Source organism: Diaporthe citri (assembly GCF_014595645.1).
Source record: "Diaporthe citri strain NFHF-8-4 chromosome Unknown scaffold_2, whole genome shotgun sequence".
Lineage (NCBI taxonomy): Eukaryota > Fungi > Ascomycota > Sordariomycetes > Diaporthales > Diaporthaceae > Diaporthe > Diaporthe citri.
In genome coordinates this window covers 2,836,253-2,851,677 of record NW_025064847.1, presented here as the reverse complement: position 1 = coordinate 2,851,677, position 15,425 = coordinate 2,836,253, and the positions used below count along the sequence as shown (strand labels likewise).

General features: G+C 54.6%; 5 protein-coding genes across 5 annotated transcripts; 2 read left to right on the top strand and 3 right to left on the bottom strand.

Annotated features, from left to right (window-relative positions):
* Positions 1–1,209: 1,209 nt before the first annotated feature.
* Positions 1,210–4,016, top strand: INS49_006401 (uncharacterized protein; the record flags this gene model as incomplete). The annotated part of the gene is made up of 3 exons (XM_043167173.1): positions 1,210–1,323; positions 2,335–2,886; positions 2,943–4,016. 3 exons carry the CDS (start codon positions 1,210–1,212, stop codon positions 4,014–4,016), a joined length of 1,740 nt encoding a protein of 579 aa, XP_043028317.1.
* A 541-nt stretch (positions 4,017–4,557) lies between these two features.
* On the bottom strand, positions 4,558–5,545 carry INS49_006400 (uncharacterized protein; the record flags this gene model as incomplete). Its single annotated transcript, XM_043167172.1, has 2 exons — positions 4,558–4,728; positions 4,805–5,545. 2 exons carry the CDS (start codon positions 5,543–5,545, stop codon positions 4,558–4,560), a joined length of 912 nt encoding a protein of 303 aa, XP_043028316.1.
* Positions 5,546–6,269: 724 nt separating this feature from the next.
* Positions 6,270–7,815, bottom strand: INS49_006399 (uncharacterized protein; the record flags this gene model as incomplete). Its single annotated transcript, XM_043167171.1, has 3 exons — positions 6,270–6,505; positions 6,581–7,580; positions 7,651–7,815. The coding sequence occupies 3 exons, from the start codon at positions 7,813–7,815 to the stop codon at positions 6,270–6,272; spliced, it is 1,401 nt and encodes a 466-aa protein (XP_043028315.1).
* Positions 7,816–9,314: 1,499 nt separating this feature from the next.
* Positions 9,315–11,103, top strand: INS49_006398 (uncharacterized protein; the record flags this gene model as incomplete). The annotated part of the gene is made up of 3 exons (XM_043167170.1): positions 9,315–9,535; positions 9,601–9,808; positions 9,862–11,103. 3 exons carry the CDS (start codon positions 9,315–9,317, stop codon positions 11,101–11,103), a joined length of 1,671 nt encoding a protein of 556 aa, XP_043028314.1.
* Positions 11,104–11,260: 157 nt separating this feature from the next.
* Positions 11,261–12,573, bottom strand: INS49_006397 (uncharacterized protein; the record flags this gene model as incomplete). The annotated part of the gene is made up of 3 exons (XM_043167169.1): positions 11,261–11,434; positions 11,645–11,942; positions 12,149–12,573. 3 exons carry the CDS (start codon positions 12,571–12,573, stop codon positions 11,261–11,263), a joined length of 897 nt encoding a protein of 298 aa, XP_043028313.1.
* Between the last annotated feature and the right edge of the window lie 2,852 nt (positions 12,574–15,425).

The window sequence follows — 15,425 nt, the reverse complement described above, 5'->3', positions numbered from 1 at the left end:
CCAGCGACAGCCAGCGACAGCAGGGAGACAAGAAACAAGAGGATCAGAGGCACTTGCGCACCACTCAGAATATCAGACTACGGAGACACACTACGGGCACACGCGCCGGAGATCCTCGTCGATCACTAGGGGTGAGACGCCTGCGGCGAATGCGACTACAACTGCGAACTGCGACCGCTCAGCACCGACTGCAACAACACGCGACACTCTGCCATCGCAAGTGAGCTGATTTGCCTCCCGAAAAGGGTGCATACTCCGGCGACTGGATTACCTCTCCGACTTCCAAGGTTGATCCGAACCACGGTTGGCACCGCGCCCGCTCGCTGGCTGCTCGTTGCCCCGTGCCCGTGCCCTCCCTGCTGCCGACCATTCGTGTTCCCTCATCCGGCCGGTCGCCCTGCCCCACCTAGATAGATACGTGCCACTCGAGCTTGACGCCCTCCCTCGACTCTCTCTGCGCTGCGCAGTGCTGTGCAGCCCTGTCCGGCAACGCGTCTCCTCGCCCTCGTCTCGTCTTGCTTGCCTGCTTGCTTGCTTGCAGCCAGGGAGGATTAGCGCCGGTTCTGTCTGGCCTGGCCGTCTGCGGTCCCTGACTTCTGAAATCTCCGGCTCCGCTCAACTCTGGTCCACTCCTTTCCTTCCTCGCTTCGACCAGGGAATTGGCCCTTCTTACCACCCCAACTGCCGTGTCGCAACACCCAGCGCCTCTCTTCCCCACCACAGCCGATATCAGCTGTCGGCCCTCCTGCCATTCCAGCCCTCAGCTCGGCCGGGTCGGGTCGAGTCGAGTCGAGCCGAGTCGAGATCGCAGAGTCCAGGGCACGCGCCCAAGGGTTTGAGGTCTCCAACCCCAGGCCGGGCACACAACAGCCTATCGGGCTATAACCGAGTCTTACAAGACACGGCCTCCGGCGGCACGACGTTATCATAACGCGGACGGCGACACAGACACAGCGCCGAAAGTGGGACCATCGATCAATCTCGACCCGGGCCACACCCTCTACCGGCCGCCACGCGCACACAGCAACAGCAACACCACCACCACCAAGGGACACCAATTCTCTCTCTGTCTCTTTCCCTCTCTGCCTCGCCCCAGGGTCTACATAAAGAGAGTTCGTCCCATCGTCGCGATCCCTTCGCCCAGGGCGTACGTGCCCTCAGCTGCGGCTCCTGCAGCCCTGCGCAAACCCGACAATTTGGTTCCGCGCGATGGCGGGCGAGGGGAAGTGGAAAGGCGTCGCCGGCGACGAGTCATCAACCTCGGCTGCAGTTGCGTCTGCGGCACCTCCGAAGCAGAAGCCTGCCCTGCAGGTCATTGTGTTGGTCAGTCGCCTCTTGTTTCCTCCTGTCGTTTACTCTTTGTTGCACAAGCTCGTACCACACCTAATCACAGTTGTGTGTGACCTCACCTCGCATGTTTAACCCCCCCTCCCTTTCCCCTCCAGCGGAACCGAATCTCGTCACATTTCACAGCACAATTTCCACTCTCGCGGTATCCTTGCGCCCGCCCATCAGAAACTTTGTCTGCCGCCGGCGCGCCCTCCCAGTCACCCATCGCTTCCAACGGTTTTCTAGAAGCCCACCCAAAACCAACTTTGGGCTTGCGACATGCTCTGCCCTATCATGTTTGCTGCGATTTGACTTGGATGCATTCTCCTGGGCACAGACCAGCCTCCTCCCTGCAAACCCACCCTCAAAGTTGCAGTGGGAGCTTACTTGCAGTCGTTGCAGTTTCGGCGACTTCAGCAGAGACCAACACCACCCTTCAAAACCCACCACAGCCAAATCATTTACGTCCCCCTCCCTCCCCTTAGTCGAGTACACCGTTTCAGCACCATTACCTCCGATGTGTTGCTATTGGCCAAGTTGGCCCAGGTCGAATCTGGAGATCGACAGGTCTGCAGGCTGCCAGCGCAGTGACTTGTGGGCCACCCAAAACGCTTGGACATCTGGCCCGGGGGTCTGGTTCTCGGTGGATCTCCAATGGCCTTTCTCTCAGAGGAGAATCCATTTTTCTCTGACCTGCAGACCATTGTTTCCGAGCGCCCCTGCAGCCCTGTCGAGCCAAGCTGCAGATAGATCTAAGATCAGATCAGCCGTCCCCCACTCTCAGCCTCGCTTGGTCCTTAACCTGGCTGGTGCCTCCGAGTGGAGAGGCGAGTGCATCGTCCGGTTGCTTACTAGGACACACACCTCCAAGCCCGGTCGTCCGGTCCAGTCTGCTACACCAGTCGACGGCCTTTTTGTTTCCGGCACGCCGGCGCACCCAAACGGTGTGACACTATCATGTCCACCGCTCCGGTCTAGACAACCTGCTAACCCGTTACACAACAGGGCTCCCAGGGTGGGCCATTGGAATCCAACGTAACGGCGTTCCTCGTCCGTTCGATAGCATCGGGATGGAGGAAAGGTTCGGTAATGGCCGTCGACGCCGGCGTGCACCTTGGCGCCATAACGCGTATCCTTGAAGACACACAGCCTCCAGATTTAGGACAAACCGACGAGCTAGCATTACCATATGTTCTACAGAGCGGGCCCTTCTCGGGAATGACGCTGCATTCTGCGTCTGCGAAAGCAAATGCAGCCAAGATACACGCGGATCTGATAGACACCTACCTCATCACGCATCCTCACCTCGACCACATTTCAGCCTTTGTTATCAACACTGCTGGTTTGTTAGGACCAAGGCGAAAAAAGCTGGCCGGGTTGCCAGGGACAATACAAGCCCTGAAAACACATATTTTCAATAACGTAATATGGCCCAATCTCTCAGACGAGGACCACGGGGTTGGTCTCTTCACTTACTTGCGGCTGAACGAAGGAGGGTCTCCGGCCATGGGCAACGTCGATGGCTATCTGGAGTTTAATGAAGGCCTGGCTGTCAAGGTATGGAGTGTGAGCCACGGCCACAACATCGAGAAACATGCACCTCACCGCGGTAGCGGCAGCACACCAGATTCAACAGCGTCGACGCTTCATCCGGCTTGATGGGATTCGGCACTGGGATGCTCAGCCCGCGGTCGATAGCCCACCACAACACGAGCCCTAGCCTGGCGGCATTCTACCACCAGCAACCACATTTGATACCACACGACCGTGCGGGGTCCGTCATTCCAGGGTCCATTGCAATGGCTGGAAGAAGGGGCTCGGGGGCGATGAACCAGATAGGTGGCAGGCTCAGCCCGACAGAATTCGCCTGCGTGTATGACAGCAGCTCATACTTCATCCGGGATGTGGACACCGAGGTGGAGGTACTCATCTTTGGCGACGTCGAGAGCGACAGTGTGTCGATGAATCCGAGGAACCTGCGAATATGGCAAGAGGCAGCGCCGAAGGTCGCAACGGGGAAACTGAAAGCCATCCTCATCGAGTGCAGTTATGATGACAGCAGGCCTGCGGACCGACTATTCGGCCACCTGACGCCGAGCTTCTTGATGCAGGAAATGACGGTGCTTGCCGAGGAGGTCAAAGCTGTCCGGGTGCGCATGGCGATGGACAAGGAGAGGAAGGAGACAGACCCCAGGCGGGACAGCAGGAGGGGCAGCAAGCGGAAGCGCGAAGGATTGCATGACGAAGCCACGATAGCAGTTCGACGCCGGGCGTCGCGGGCGCTGGCGAGACACAGCTCTGACAGTGTCAATGAGCCAGTGAGCCCAAAGACGATGAAGATGCCCCGATCTGATTCGGGTCAGCGGAGCGTGTCAGTGGAAAGCCCGCATATCACGACCCCGACGGCCGAGCTGTCCTTGACGGACCTCCAGGGGCGGACGACATCGATCGCCGGCAGTACGAGCGCCCCTGCCACAAATCTCACGGCGGCGGAAACCCACCTGATCGAGGGGCCGCAGCTGGAGGGCTTGAAGGTGGTGATCATTCATGTCAAGGACAAGATGAACGACGACGAGAGGGTGGAGGACACCATCCTGGACGAGTTGCAGGAGCATGAGGCGTTCATGGACGTACCACTCGGGTGCGAGTGGGTCATCTCGGAGGTCGGTCAGAGCCTGGAGGTCTGACCTTGTTCTCCGGGGTGGTTCTTGTAGCTACGGCTGTGTGATGAGCTCTACGTCTCTTTTGTTTGGAAACCGTATAGTTGAGGATCGTGTTGTGTGTACTTTTTCAACCTGCCAGCAGCGCTCAAGGGAAAAAGTTATGGTTTTGGATCCCTGGACCGCTGATGTTGATCTCCGGAGGGAAGACGAATTTCGTTTGGCCGGTGTCAGGTGTTATCCGTGCTTGGGGCCGGCGGCAGGGGAGTAAGGGCGGCTTGTTTCGTTCTTGGGATCACGTATACGTAGAAGGAGGGAGGGAGATACCACGGGAATTCTATTTGTTTGATGTCTGTCCTTTGTCGATTCAAAAAGCCAACATGCCGTGCATCCTGCTTTCATGTTGCTTGTCTCTGGGACAAAAATTCGTTGAGCACGCCCTCCGTTGCGTGTGTGCGCATGTTCAAATCTTGGAAAGTCGATTTGTCTATGCTAGTCTCTGTAAAGCTATCGATCGATACGTTGTGAAGCATCTTGTGTATACATATATACCCTGAGGCCAATTCTATTATATCTTTCCATCGGCGTGGCTATCATCCTTGCCTCCCCTCTCCCCCTCAAGCTTCTCGTAACCCTCCGAGCCACCGAGGTTCTTTTCGAAATCGGGCCGGAGGAGCTCGAAGCCCTCGATCGTGCGGCCGTAGGTGATGCCGCCCAGTCTGCTTATCGGCCGGAGGACCTGTTTCCCAAGGAATCAGCCACCAAGAACCAAGCAGCAGGCATAACCCTCCCACATAGAATAGCGCAAGACTTACCGACGGGTCTATGAGGTTCCTGTCCTCGTTGATGGCGTCCTCGCGCACCCAGAACCTCGTGCCCTCGACGACGACCATGGTGGCGTTCTTGGTGCCGGGCTTGCTCCGGCTCTCGAACTCGCGCAGGCTCTCGAGCTTGGCCTCGACGGAGAAGACGGCCTCCCTCACGCGCGCGGGCTTGACGGTGTGGCAGTCGTAGGCGGGCGTCAGCCCCGAAACGGCCCACTCGGACGTGCCGTAGGGGGCGTTGACGCTGGTGCTGTTTGCGGCCTCGGCAAAGTGCTCGCTGATGATGTTGATGGTGCACTCGCGCGTCTCGGCGAGGTTGTGCAGGGTGTGCTTGGCGGCGGCGGCCCCCGCCAGCGAGGACGCGAAGCCGATGATGAAGAGGGGCGGGTCGTGGCTTATGACCTGGAAGTAGGAGAAGGGCGCGAGGTTGGTCGTCTTGCCGTCCGGGGAGACGGTCGACACGAAGGCGATGGGACGCGGCACCACGGCCGAGATCAGCAGCTTGTAGTTATTGACCGGCGCGCGGCCCTCGGCGAAGGGGTCGATCGTGATGTGCTGCTTGCGCTTCTGCTCCTCGCTGGCCAGGTCGTTTGCGCCGGAGCCGAACTCCCACGAGGACGAGGCCGTCTGCGTGAACTTGAAGCCCTCGGCGTCACGGTCCCAGGCTGGCCGCGAGCCCTCGACCTTCTTGAAGTCCGGGTGAGGGTTGCGCTTGATCTCGGACTCCTTCATCTTGAGGGCAGCGGCGGAGAAGGGTCGGTGTTGGTGTCGCGGAAGAGGGGACGAGGTGGTGGTGGTGGTAGACAGGCGTCGGAGGTGACTGAGGGGTCTGGTGGTTGTAAATCTGGGCTGCATCAAGTTTGTCAGTTCCAATTGAAGGGATTGGATCGCGGAACGAAAGCTTGTTCGCGCATCTGGGAGCGCGCGAAGCCGAAGATATCCATCTCGTCACCACCCCGCGCTCTCTCGCTCGGCCCAGGGCGTCGGGAAGCTCCCCCACCCCCCACTGTCGGCAGTGATGATGCAATGCTCAACGCCTTGGCTGTTAGCTCTGGCCGTGCGGAATTAGCAAGCGACTCCCCCGGCGATACCCGCCACCCGCTAGGCCTGGGATACCCGGCCGGATATGGGCACAATCGGAACGTCCCCCAAATGATCACCACGAGATGGCTTTGGCGATAGTTGGCCTTTTTAAGATGCTGCTTGTCCTTGTAACCTGGAATTAGTTTAGAGGAAAACTCTCCGATGACCTTGTATTCACAGGAACCATTCAGATGTCTTGCGAAACGAAGTGTCTCGATTTACGGCCGAGCGAGTCACTGTTGGAAATGGAGCGATCACCGGCATAATTGTCTAGGCAAATTGTACTATTTACCAAATTTGATTCTAATTATAGAAGGACTATGGAAATCAGGTAATATGTCGCTCTGAGGTGTTACACCTGGTGCAAAGAGAGTCACGCCTGTCTTGGAAGGCTGGTGATCTGCCTGTAACAAGCTTTGGGGCCAGCGAGGTCTGGCACCATGTGGTCTGATGTCTTGAGTTCCGATGTCGAGATTGTTGAAACAAATCCATGCTCATAATCACTGTGCTGTATGCCGTATTCCCATTCGTAACCCTCGCGTTCATAAACATCGCGAACCACTCGGTAGTTCTTTGCCAAGCGACGGCCAAAGCCTTCCTCGATACCAACTGGCGCTCGTGTTAGTTTGGTCCGAAACATGCCTATACTCTGTGTATGGCTAGTGGCGGAGATCAAGCACTCACAAATACTGAAGTAAACGAACTTTCCCAATGTTGGGACCCAGACCATGACCGAAATAAGTTGACCGTAGTTGAAGTTGCCGAAATGCATCAAGTCGATAGAGAGTCCCATGATCAACACCTCTGTGAAATATGAGATGACGAAAGCAAGTAGGGCAGTCTGGATACCAAACCACCAGAATTCCCGGAAGCAAGGCCAGAGGTGATTTCTCAGCACCAGAAACAGAAGCCCGCGTAGCTTGTGCCTATCTGCCGCCAGACTGACTGTGGAAAGATGGAAGTTGATGAAGTTTCGGACTCGCGGAATGACCAAAACCATATCAATGAGCAAGGACACAACGGCAATGTGAACAAAGGCTAGTGCCACTCCGGTCCCTTTCCAGTCCTCATATCTAGCATTGTAATTGTCCGTGTTGCAGTAAGTCATCGGATTCGGAAGACCTCCACAAGCTTCCACGAGGCTCGCTTCTTTGAAGTTCTGCCATAGAGTTTCAAAACTCGCCACGCGCGACATGCTGGGAGCCCGGACGACCTTGGCCAGCAAGACCGTTGTTGAGGTCAGACCAAAGCTGTACCACCACAGCATACCTTCCCGCTGAAGAATGCACTGGGTTAGGATCACTGGCAGGATGCTGTTCACGGCCAAGATCTGGACCATCTGAGCGTTGAGCAGAACCTCAGCAAAGGAGTTGGATCCGGAGGACGACCGTCCCTCGATCTGAGATGTGGCTAAAGTAGCGATTTGGATTGCAATGACGAAGAATGCCTGGACTTCTTGGAATTCCACCAACGATGTTATAGTCGCCGCGTTTAGACGTGACTGCGCCAGTCGGTTTTGTAAAATAGTGGCCCTTGTCCATGCGCTTGGTCGTCGCGGCACAAATATCTTCCTCAAAAGAGCGATGAGAGGCCATGAGGCTATGCGACTCCAGGAGTTGAAAATCTTGAGTATCAAAAATAGGAATAGGGCGACGCTGGTCTGTAAGAGATAAGACAGCATGACCTGAAATTAATATGAATCAGCCTGCCCATCCTGAACCTTTCAGATCGGAGCCCTGCAAACAAGCACTTACCCCTGGCCCAGCGACATCGGGGTTGAGCTTGGCCTCAACATCGTCGCAAAAATGTTCGAGGCTCTGGGATATGTCTTGCAGGTTCTCTAGATTTACAGTGATGGCACTCAGTGCACGCACGGAGGGCGGACAAGTCCCGATCGAGTACAGGATGACACCACACATTGAACGACATCATTGAGTATCTTGGTGCCATCCCAAGCAGTCAGATCCCCGATGCCGAAAGAATCGACCACACTGTTGGTATCACTCGACTGGTCTATCTCGAATGTCCCATCTCGTATCAGAATAGCGACCGTGGCCAGCTGCATACAGGCTTCCAGTTTAAATGGCAAGAAGAGCGTGCTTGGTTCATGGCAAGTATCGAAACAAGTGCGGTGCTCACGTTGGCGATCCAGATATGCATCATAGCTCTTTGCACAACTGCCACTGATGATGGTAAAGATCAAAGTTGTTTGGTGCACGACCTCCAGGGTATTATTGATTCCGTTGTTTGCCACGCAGTCCGATGGCTGCGTGGCAATATCGTTCGAGAACCCCAACGTGCCATTGATTCCGTTGTGTGCCGCGATGTTCAATGGCTCCGTGACAGCCTCGAAATCGGTCAACTATGCTGGATCACGGTGGTAACCTGACTCTGGTGTATAGAAACCCGGTGTTTCTTCGCACAGCTTGAAGGGTACTGTCGCATTTGTCACTGACATGTTGGCGAAGAGTGAGATGCCAAGAAAGGCGATTGCAACGCGGGAGCAGAACATCGGTCTTTCAAGTTAGAACAGCCTCTGGTGGATGTTGGCTTCAAAGAAGTGGCCTTGCTGAAGATTGATTATCTGGAACTGGATACAACGGCTCCATCAGCTTCGATGCACGAAAAATGGATGTCTGGGATTAGGGAATCATTTATCTTCTATGGACAGACACGCGTTGCTATTTCTTGCCGTGGACTTCACCTTGCAGCTAAGCCATCGCTGTTGTGTAAACTAACGCCCTGCGGCTGTGTTTCTAGTCGGAGGTTGTGGAAACCAAGCAGCTGTTTCCGTTGGTGTCGGTAGATTGGGTTCCTAGCATCTGGCCCCCGAACATAGCCACTGTGCCCGACGAGTGCAGCTCCAGGAATAAGTGGACGTCATTGCACCCTTGAGGGTGGGAAGATTGCAGTGAACTCCACTGCCGGGCTCCTCCAACTCGATCACTTTGCCGAGACATGAACGCACTCTGGCGGACAAGGAGACCTGGTACTGTAGGCGCGTTGTCCCACAAAATCTTCAACCGCGCGATTTCCAATGCCGTCTTGTATCTCTCGTTTACACACCTCATGTTAAAGACAATTTCGCTTCTATCAGCTCCATCAACTTGCCAAAACTGAAGCCCCATCGACTGTTGCTGCCGGTGATGCATGATAGCATGTGGCCGGGCATCATTGTTGATAGCTCGATAGGATAGGGTTGCCAGGCGGCTGTTTTGGAGATGCTTATCCGTCATGTGCGCTGCGTGCCAGTGTCGCATTGGCTTGATCTGATCGGCACGACGCTACTAGATCCAGGTGGTGGTGACACGACGCTTATGTTTTTAATTGAGCCTTTGTCTCGAAAACTTCCTGCCCGGATCCGATCTCACAATTCCCTCACGACTCCTCAATAGGATTGGGCAAACAAACCATCAACATGGCAGCAACGGGCAACAATGGCGCCAGTCATCACGGAGACACTGACGAAACCCAGGTGCCGGGGACTGTCCAGCTCATCGACATCGATGAGCACTTGGCGACTCGGCATGCCAGGGGACAAAAGGATATCATCTTGGTGCCAACACCGTCTGCGGATCCTGAGGATCCCTTGAACTGGTCGCCAGGAAGGAAACGGCTTGCCCTGACTTGCGTTATGCTGTAAGTTTCCAGACGTCATGGCCTTTGCTGTGACCTAGAATAGCTCAAAATGCTAATGCTTGCAGATACACCTGGTTCCCGGGCATGGCCTTGTCCGTAGTTTACTCAGTACTCGTTCCACTGTCCACGGCGCTGGACGTGAGTATTGCCAATCTCAACGCCGGAACTGGCTATTTCTTCCTTTTATGCGGATGGGGCCTGCTCTTCTGGCAGCCTTTTGCTTTGCAATACGGCAAGAGGATCACGTATCTTATTTCAACCGTCGCCATGGTTGTAAGTTCATGCCTTTGCGTCCCATTGTAACGAATTAAGCTGAATAAATACAGGCCATCAGCGTCTGGAGCCCGTATGCTAGAGGCAACGGCCAGTGGATCGCGCGGAACATCGTGATAGGGTTCTTCGCGGCTCCCATCGAGGCCCTTCCGGAGACTTCGATCACAGACCTCTACTTTGCCCACGAACGAGGGACATACATGGGTTGGTATGCATGGATGCTAGCGAACAGCAATTTCTTTGCCCCAGTAATCACGGGGTTTATCAACGACGGCATCGGCTACAAGTGGTGCTTCTTCATTCACGCCGTCTTTTGTGCCGCCGTCTCCGTGTTTCTGTTCTTCTTCCTCGAGGAGACCAACTATGATAGGAAAACTGTTGGTGTCATAGAAGGGGTCCAGACATCGACTGCCAGCGATCCTGAGACCGTAAGCCCAACGAGCGAAAGCAAATCGTCTCCAGAGAAGAGCCTCGGAACAGATGTCCCCCAGAGTCCAACTGCGATACCAAACACTGCGTACCAGCGCAAGACGTACCGACAGAAGCTCGCTCTGTGGGACAAGCCTCGCCCTTTTATGATGGGCTGGCGCGCCGTACAAATCCTCAAGTTACTGTCTTGGCCTGTCATCTTTTACGCCGGATTCTCCTATGGGACGTACCTAGTGTGGTTCAATATCCTGAACGCTACTGCCTCACTCATCCTCGGAGGTGAGCCTTACAAATTCACTCCCGCAATTGTTGGCTTATCCTACCTGGCTTGTATCATCGGAGTCACTGTCGCCTCTTTATTCTCTGGCGTCTTCTCCGACTGGTTCGTCATCCGCCTGGCACGGCGGAACGGTGGCGTCTTCGAGCCTGAGCAAAGACTCTGGCTGTTCGCAGCAGCCACGATTATACTCCCTGCCGGATCGATCCTATGGGGAGTTGGCGCAGCGCACGGTGTGCACTGGTTTGGGCTACTGTTCGCCATGTTCATGATATCGATTTGTAACGGAATGGGGGTGACCCTATCACTCGCGTACCTGGTTGACTCTTACCGTGACCTGTCAGGTGATGCGCTGGCGACTTGCATACTGATTCGCAACACGATGAGCTTTGCGATTGGGTATGGAATTACGCCGTGGTTGGAAGCCTTGGGTTATCAGAATTGTTTCATCAGTGTGGCATTTGTTGGACTGGGAGTATGTTCCGTTTTTCTGGTCATGATCAAGTACGGGAAATCTGCCAGAGAACGGAAACGAGCCCAATATTGGCGTGAGGTCAGAGTCAGGATTGAGAAAGGCCTTGTCCATTGACTGATTATATGCGTACGATGCTGTCCTGCAGTAATACTGGATTAAGGTTATGGCAAGTTGAGCTCGTACTATCTGACCTTGTAAAATGAGAGGTTTCAACGTTTACATTAAGCCTGAGGTGCATATTCCAGGGTGTCTCACTTGCATGCGCAGCTACTTAGAAGCCAATTACCCGTTCAATCCGGTCCTCTTGACTGACCTCGACCTTGATGTCAGTTGTCACCACTATACCCTGGCCCTCCATCCAGGGATCCGTGATGGTCTTCTGCTCGTCAGGTACCACCTCGACACGAGCTTTAGTTGGGATGCCTGCTCCCAGTTCAAGGGCCGTCTCAGTATCGTCGGTCAGGCCACGAGAGTCACTTGTCATTGAGACCCCCGTCTTGCTTCGGCCCAACACCGTGCTTTGAAGCCTACTGATCCTTGCCATGCGATCTGACATCCAATTCGCGAACCTTCGGGGAACTGCAGCTGCGACAATGTGCTTGAAAAGTGTCAGATCAATTGGCATCACAGGCTAGAAAAGATCGGTGTTACTCACATGCATCGCTGGCAGGCAGGCAGCAATTAAGTAGATCGAAGGCTCGATCACAAGCCACATGATCATGACGTTCGTGTAGCTCGGCGCGATGTACTTGGCCGTGTGCTTTTCGTATACGGAGAGCCGGACCGCCGAGGCCACCAGCGCTGCGATACCGATTCCGAAGAGGAATGTTAGGGCCCATTTGCGCGTGTTGGTTGCCTTGAGGCGCCAGACCGTAGGAAGCGGCATGAGAACGAGGACAATATCAACGACGAGATTAAAAGGAGTCACGCTCCGGTAGAACTTGTCCACATCCCTAGTACATGTTAATTACCTGCTACAGACAGAGCCTGAACTGATGCGTTCTGGAACATTGCAAGACACAACAGACAGGGTACGTAAAATGAGAAGAATTGTGCTTACACACATGTGCCCTCCACGGATCGGTCCCAGAAATGATATACCGGTTGACATTGAAACACTGAGGTTATCCCGAACCCAGCCCATTGCAAGGTGACGAACGCTGTCACGGCCCAAATCGCGATTCTCAACTTCTTGTCGGAGAAGATGCGCAGGTAAAGGGCGAGGATGGAATATCGGGTAGCCGCATACGACGCGAGCAGGCACTGCAGCAGGGCGTATATGATCTTCAACAGGATCGCGTTCTCCTCCAGGTTCAGAATGATTCGGTCCTCGTTGCTCCAGGTCGTTTCCACGTGGACCATGCTCAACCCCAGCGCACATATGGGCATGAGCAGAAAGTAGCCCACGATGATCCAGAAGTCGTCCCACCAGAAGCGCAGCTTGGCGATGCCGAGTCTCGAGAAGGTCTTGGCGGCGACGATGACTGTGTCTATGACAATGGCTGCGATGGCGGCGCGGACCAGAGGCCTTGTGGCCTGCCACGACGTCTGGTCCGAGGCGAGAGGGCCTTGCTCTGCTGACATCTCGTTGGTCTTTTGCCGAAGGTCGGATCGCTCCTGTTCTTCTTGTTCGGTATTTGCAGTCAGTGAAGGCGGAGCCTCCGCCGGGTCCTGATGCTCAGATGCGTCTGCGAGGGGACAGTGGAAATTGCCGTGTGCTGATATGGCCCATAGCTGCACACAGTCGGGACGTCGAGAGACACGAAATCAGTCGGGATTCAAGCTCGTGGGCACTGTTCTTCTATGGGGCAGGACGGCCGTTTTGCCCAAACATCCTGGGTCCGGCGGCGAGTCAGTTCACCAACAGGGACGATCATTTCCTGGTACCACGTTGTTCTAATTCCGCAACAGGATCCGACAGGTCACAAACGTGACGACGAGCTTGTCGAGGCTTGTCCTGGGGTGAGCCGTGACGAGAATGAAGATCAGAACAAAGAACCCCGGGCCCCCTTGTCGCGAAGCCCAGCCCGTCTTGGAGCCGGAACTCAAATGCAAGGGCTTCAAACTTGCGAGCATGTGGAATATCTAGGGCACTGACCTCATCACAGCTTCCCGAAGGATGAGTGGGCACGACTCGAGGTTGTTGGATGGGGTCAGTTATAATGCTACCGTGGTATATTGTGGAATGCAACCTCGTGTATCCGTGCGGACGCTTCGGGGAACCATTGGTCGATCTCGCCACAGCCATGAGCGCGCACGGACGAGGAGTTCACGATTCATCGAATGGCCATTATGATTAGGGTTGCCGGGGACAATCAGACGTCGATATCTCTGATGGATGCTACGGCAGGCCTAGACGTGCCCGGTGTGGGCGGGTGTCACTTCCGCAACGCTTGACCATGCTAGGCAATCCTTCACCGAACAGAGACCATCGCGCTTCTGGAGATCGGCGGCTGTGAAATTCGAGGATGTCTGCGTGGGTGGGTGGGTGAGTGGGTCCTGTTGTCGTGAGCAAACCCCGAACTTCTAGAGAATCAGGGCAGCTGGGCAGCAAACCCACAGGGCGGAACGACCCGTCAAGTTTGACCCGTTTTCCCACGAGTGTTTTGGGACGGTCATCAAGGAACCCATCGGCGCAACATTTTGCCCATATCGTACTTATCAGATGATCTACATATAAAGCTGACCCGGCACATCTGTGTTGGGGTGCATGGTACATAGTTGGGACTACATCCAAAAAAAAAAAAAAAAAAAAAAAAAAAAAAACACACCGGTCCTGGGAAACAGTCATTTGCTATCCACTATTCCAGATGAAATCGTATGAGCTCCAGCTGTTATTGGCCTAGGTTCTCTGCTATACAACAAGGCCCCCGAAGTCTATCTCCCCGGGCCGTGCTATTCCCGAGAGGGGCAAGTGGTCGATATGCGACCCTGTTCTCTGGAACATGCTCTGCAAAATAATCGGCGTTTTGACACGACTTACTCAAGAAGCTATTGAACCACTAAATAATCTCAGGGTATACTGGTTGCATCTCAGCGGTTGCAGTCAAGCCACTTTAGGTTTGCAGCCAGGCAGCACATAGATACACTAGACCACTGAGGCGCTTGCGATCCACAGAGCAATAAAGCTCCACACTTCTCAGCGCCCGGGAGCCGACCGCCAGGGACTGGCAGCTCTGACTTTGGGTCTAGCCCTCGAAGCCTGCGCACGCGCTCAGGGGCTTGGCATCCGTGCAACAATATAAGAGTGTACTTTTCTGACGAAACGGACGAGATCCACAAGCACCAGCTCGCCATCATCTGTCGAGATTCTAGGAACACCAGGGATATGTAGATCGCACAACACAGACCACGCGCGGATTGTCTGAGAACATTATGGAATGCGCATGAAGCACATCCCACATAAAGTTTGCACAGACCGCGGCTAGCTGATCGATCCTACACTGACATTGGTGGTGCCCTAGCATCGAGGATCTCGCCCATGACGTTGCTTCCATGCTTTGCATAGTCGGCTACCCAGGAGCTGAGGAGCTGCAGATAGAGCACGCGCCCGCCAAGAAAGCAAAGCGAATTTCATCCGAACTATAGGAGCCTATGATTCTCTCTTGCTCACCGACCAGAGCATAAGCCTTTTCTGAGCAAACTTTACGGTGGCTGTGGCCCAAAAGCGAGATTGACTTCAGCTTGTGGTATCGGGCCGGGGAAGTTCTGAGCCAGACTTGTGTGGTTGCCTGCCCACACAGACTGAGCCTAGACAGCAGGAGTACTACAGCGCAACATCGTGGGTGGGTGATGGGGCCGAGATGTAAACAGGCTCATGGCACACAGGGATTTAGGGGCTCACTAATACAATTCCAAATGAGCTTGGCTTTAGGTCAAGCTCCCGAGACTATTCATGGTCAGTCGGGCTACGCCCTTGACTGGTGATTTTCGCCTGATTTGCGCGTCGGTTTGCTAGCCGCAACTCGAATGCGAAATATCGTGACACACTTGGGGCCGACTTTATCCGCCCACGAGGCCCAGAGTATGTGGGACGCATCACGACTGGGCTCCCTTTCTCATCGAGGGTCATTTGGAGGGAGCAAAGAAAAACAGAATAGCTCAACCCGGACAATGAACAGCGTCCTTGGAAATGGCCTTTCCACTCAAGGGAGAAGTATATCGTCGCAGACACGTGAGAAAGAGCATATGTATGAAGGGGCCTGGGGTCAGCTCTAATATCAGGAGCTCGAACTCGGGCCGCGCTGTTGCGATATTTAGAATTCATACTGATATGTCTTGCGTAGGGTAAAAGAACGTAGTTCCCGGAACGGACTTTGCCAGAGCCGCATGTTCACTGCTATCTTCTCGGCAAATGCGGAGTGACTTTAGCTAGTGACCTGTATGTGGGAAACAGGTACAACGAAAGATCATATGTATAAGGTCATTTCTAATCA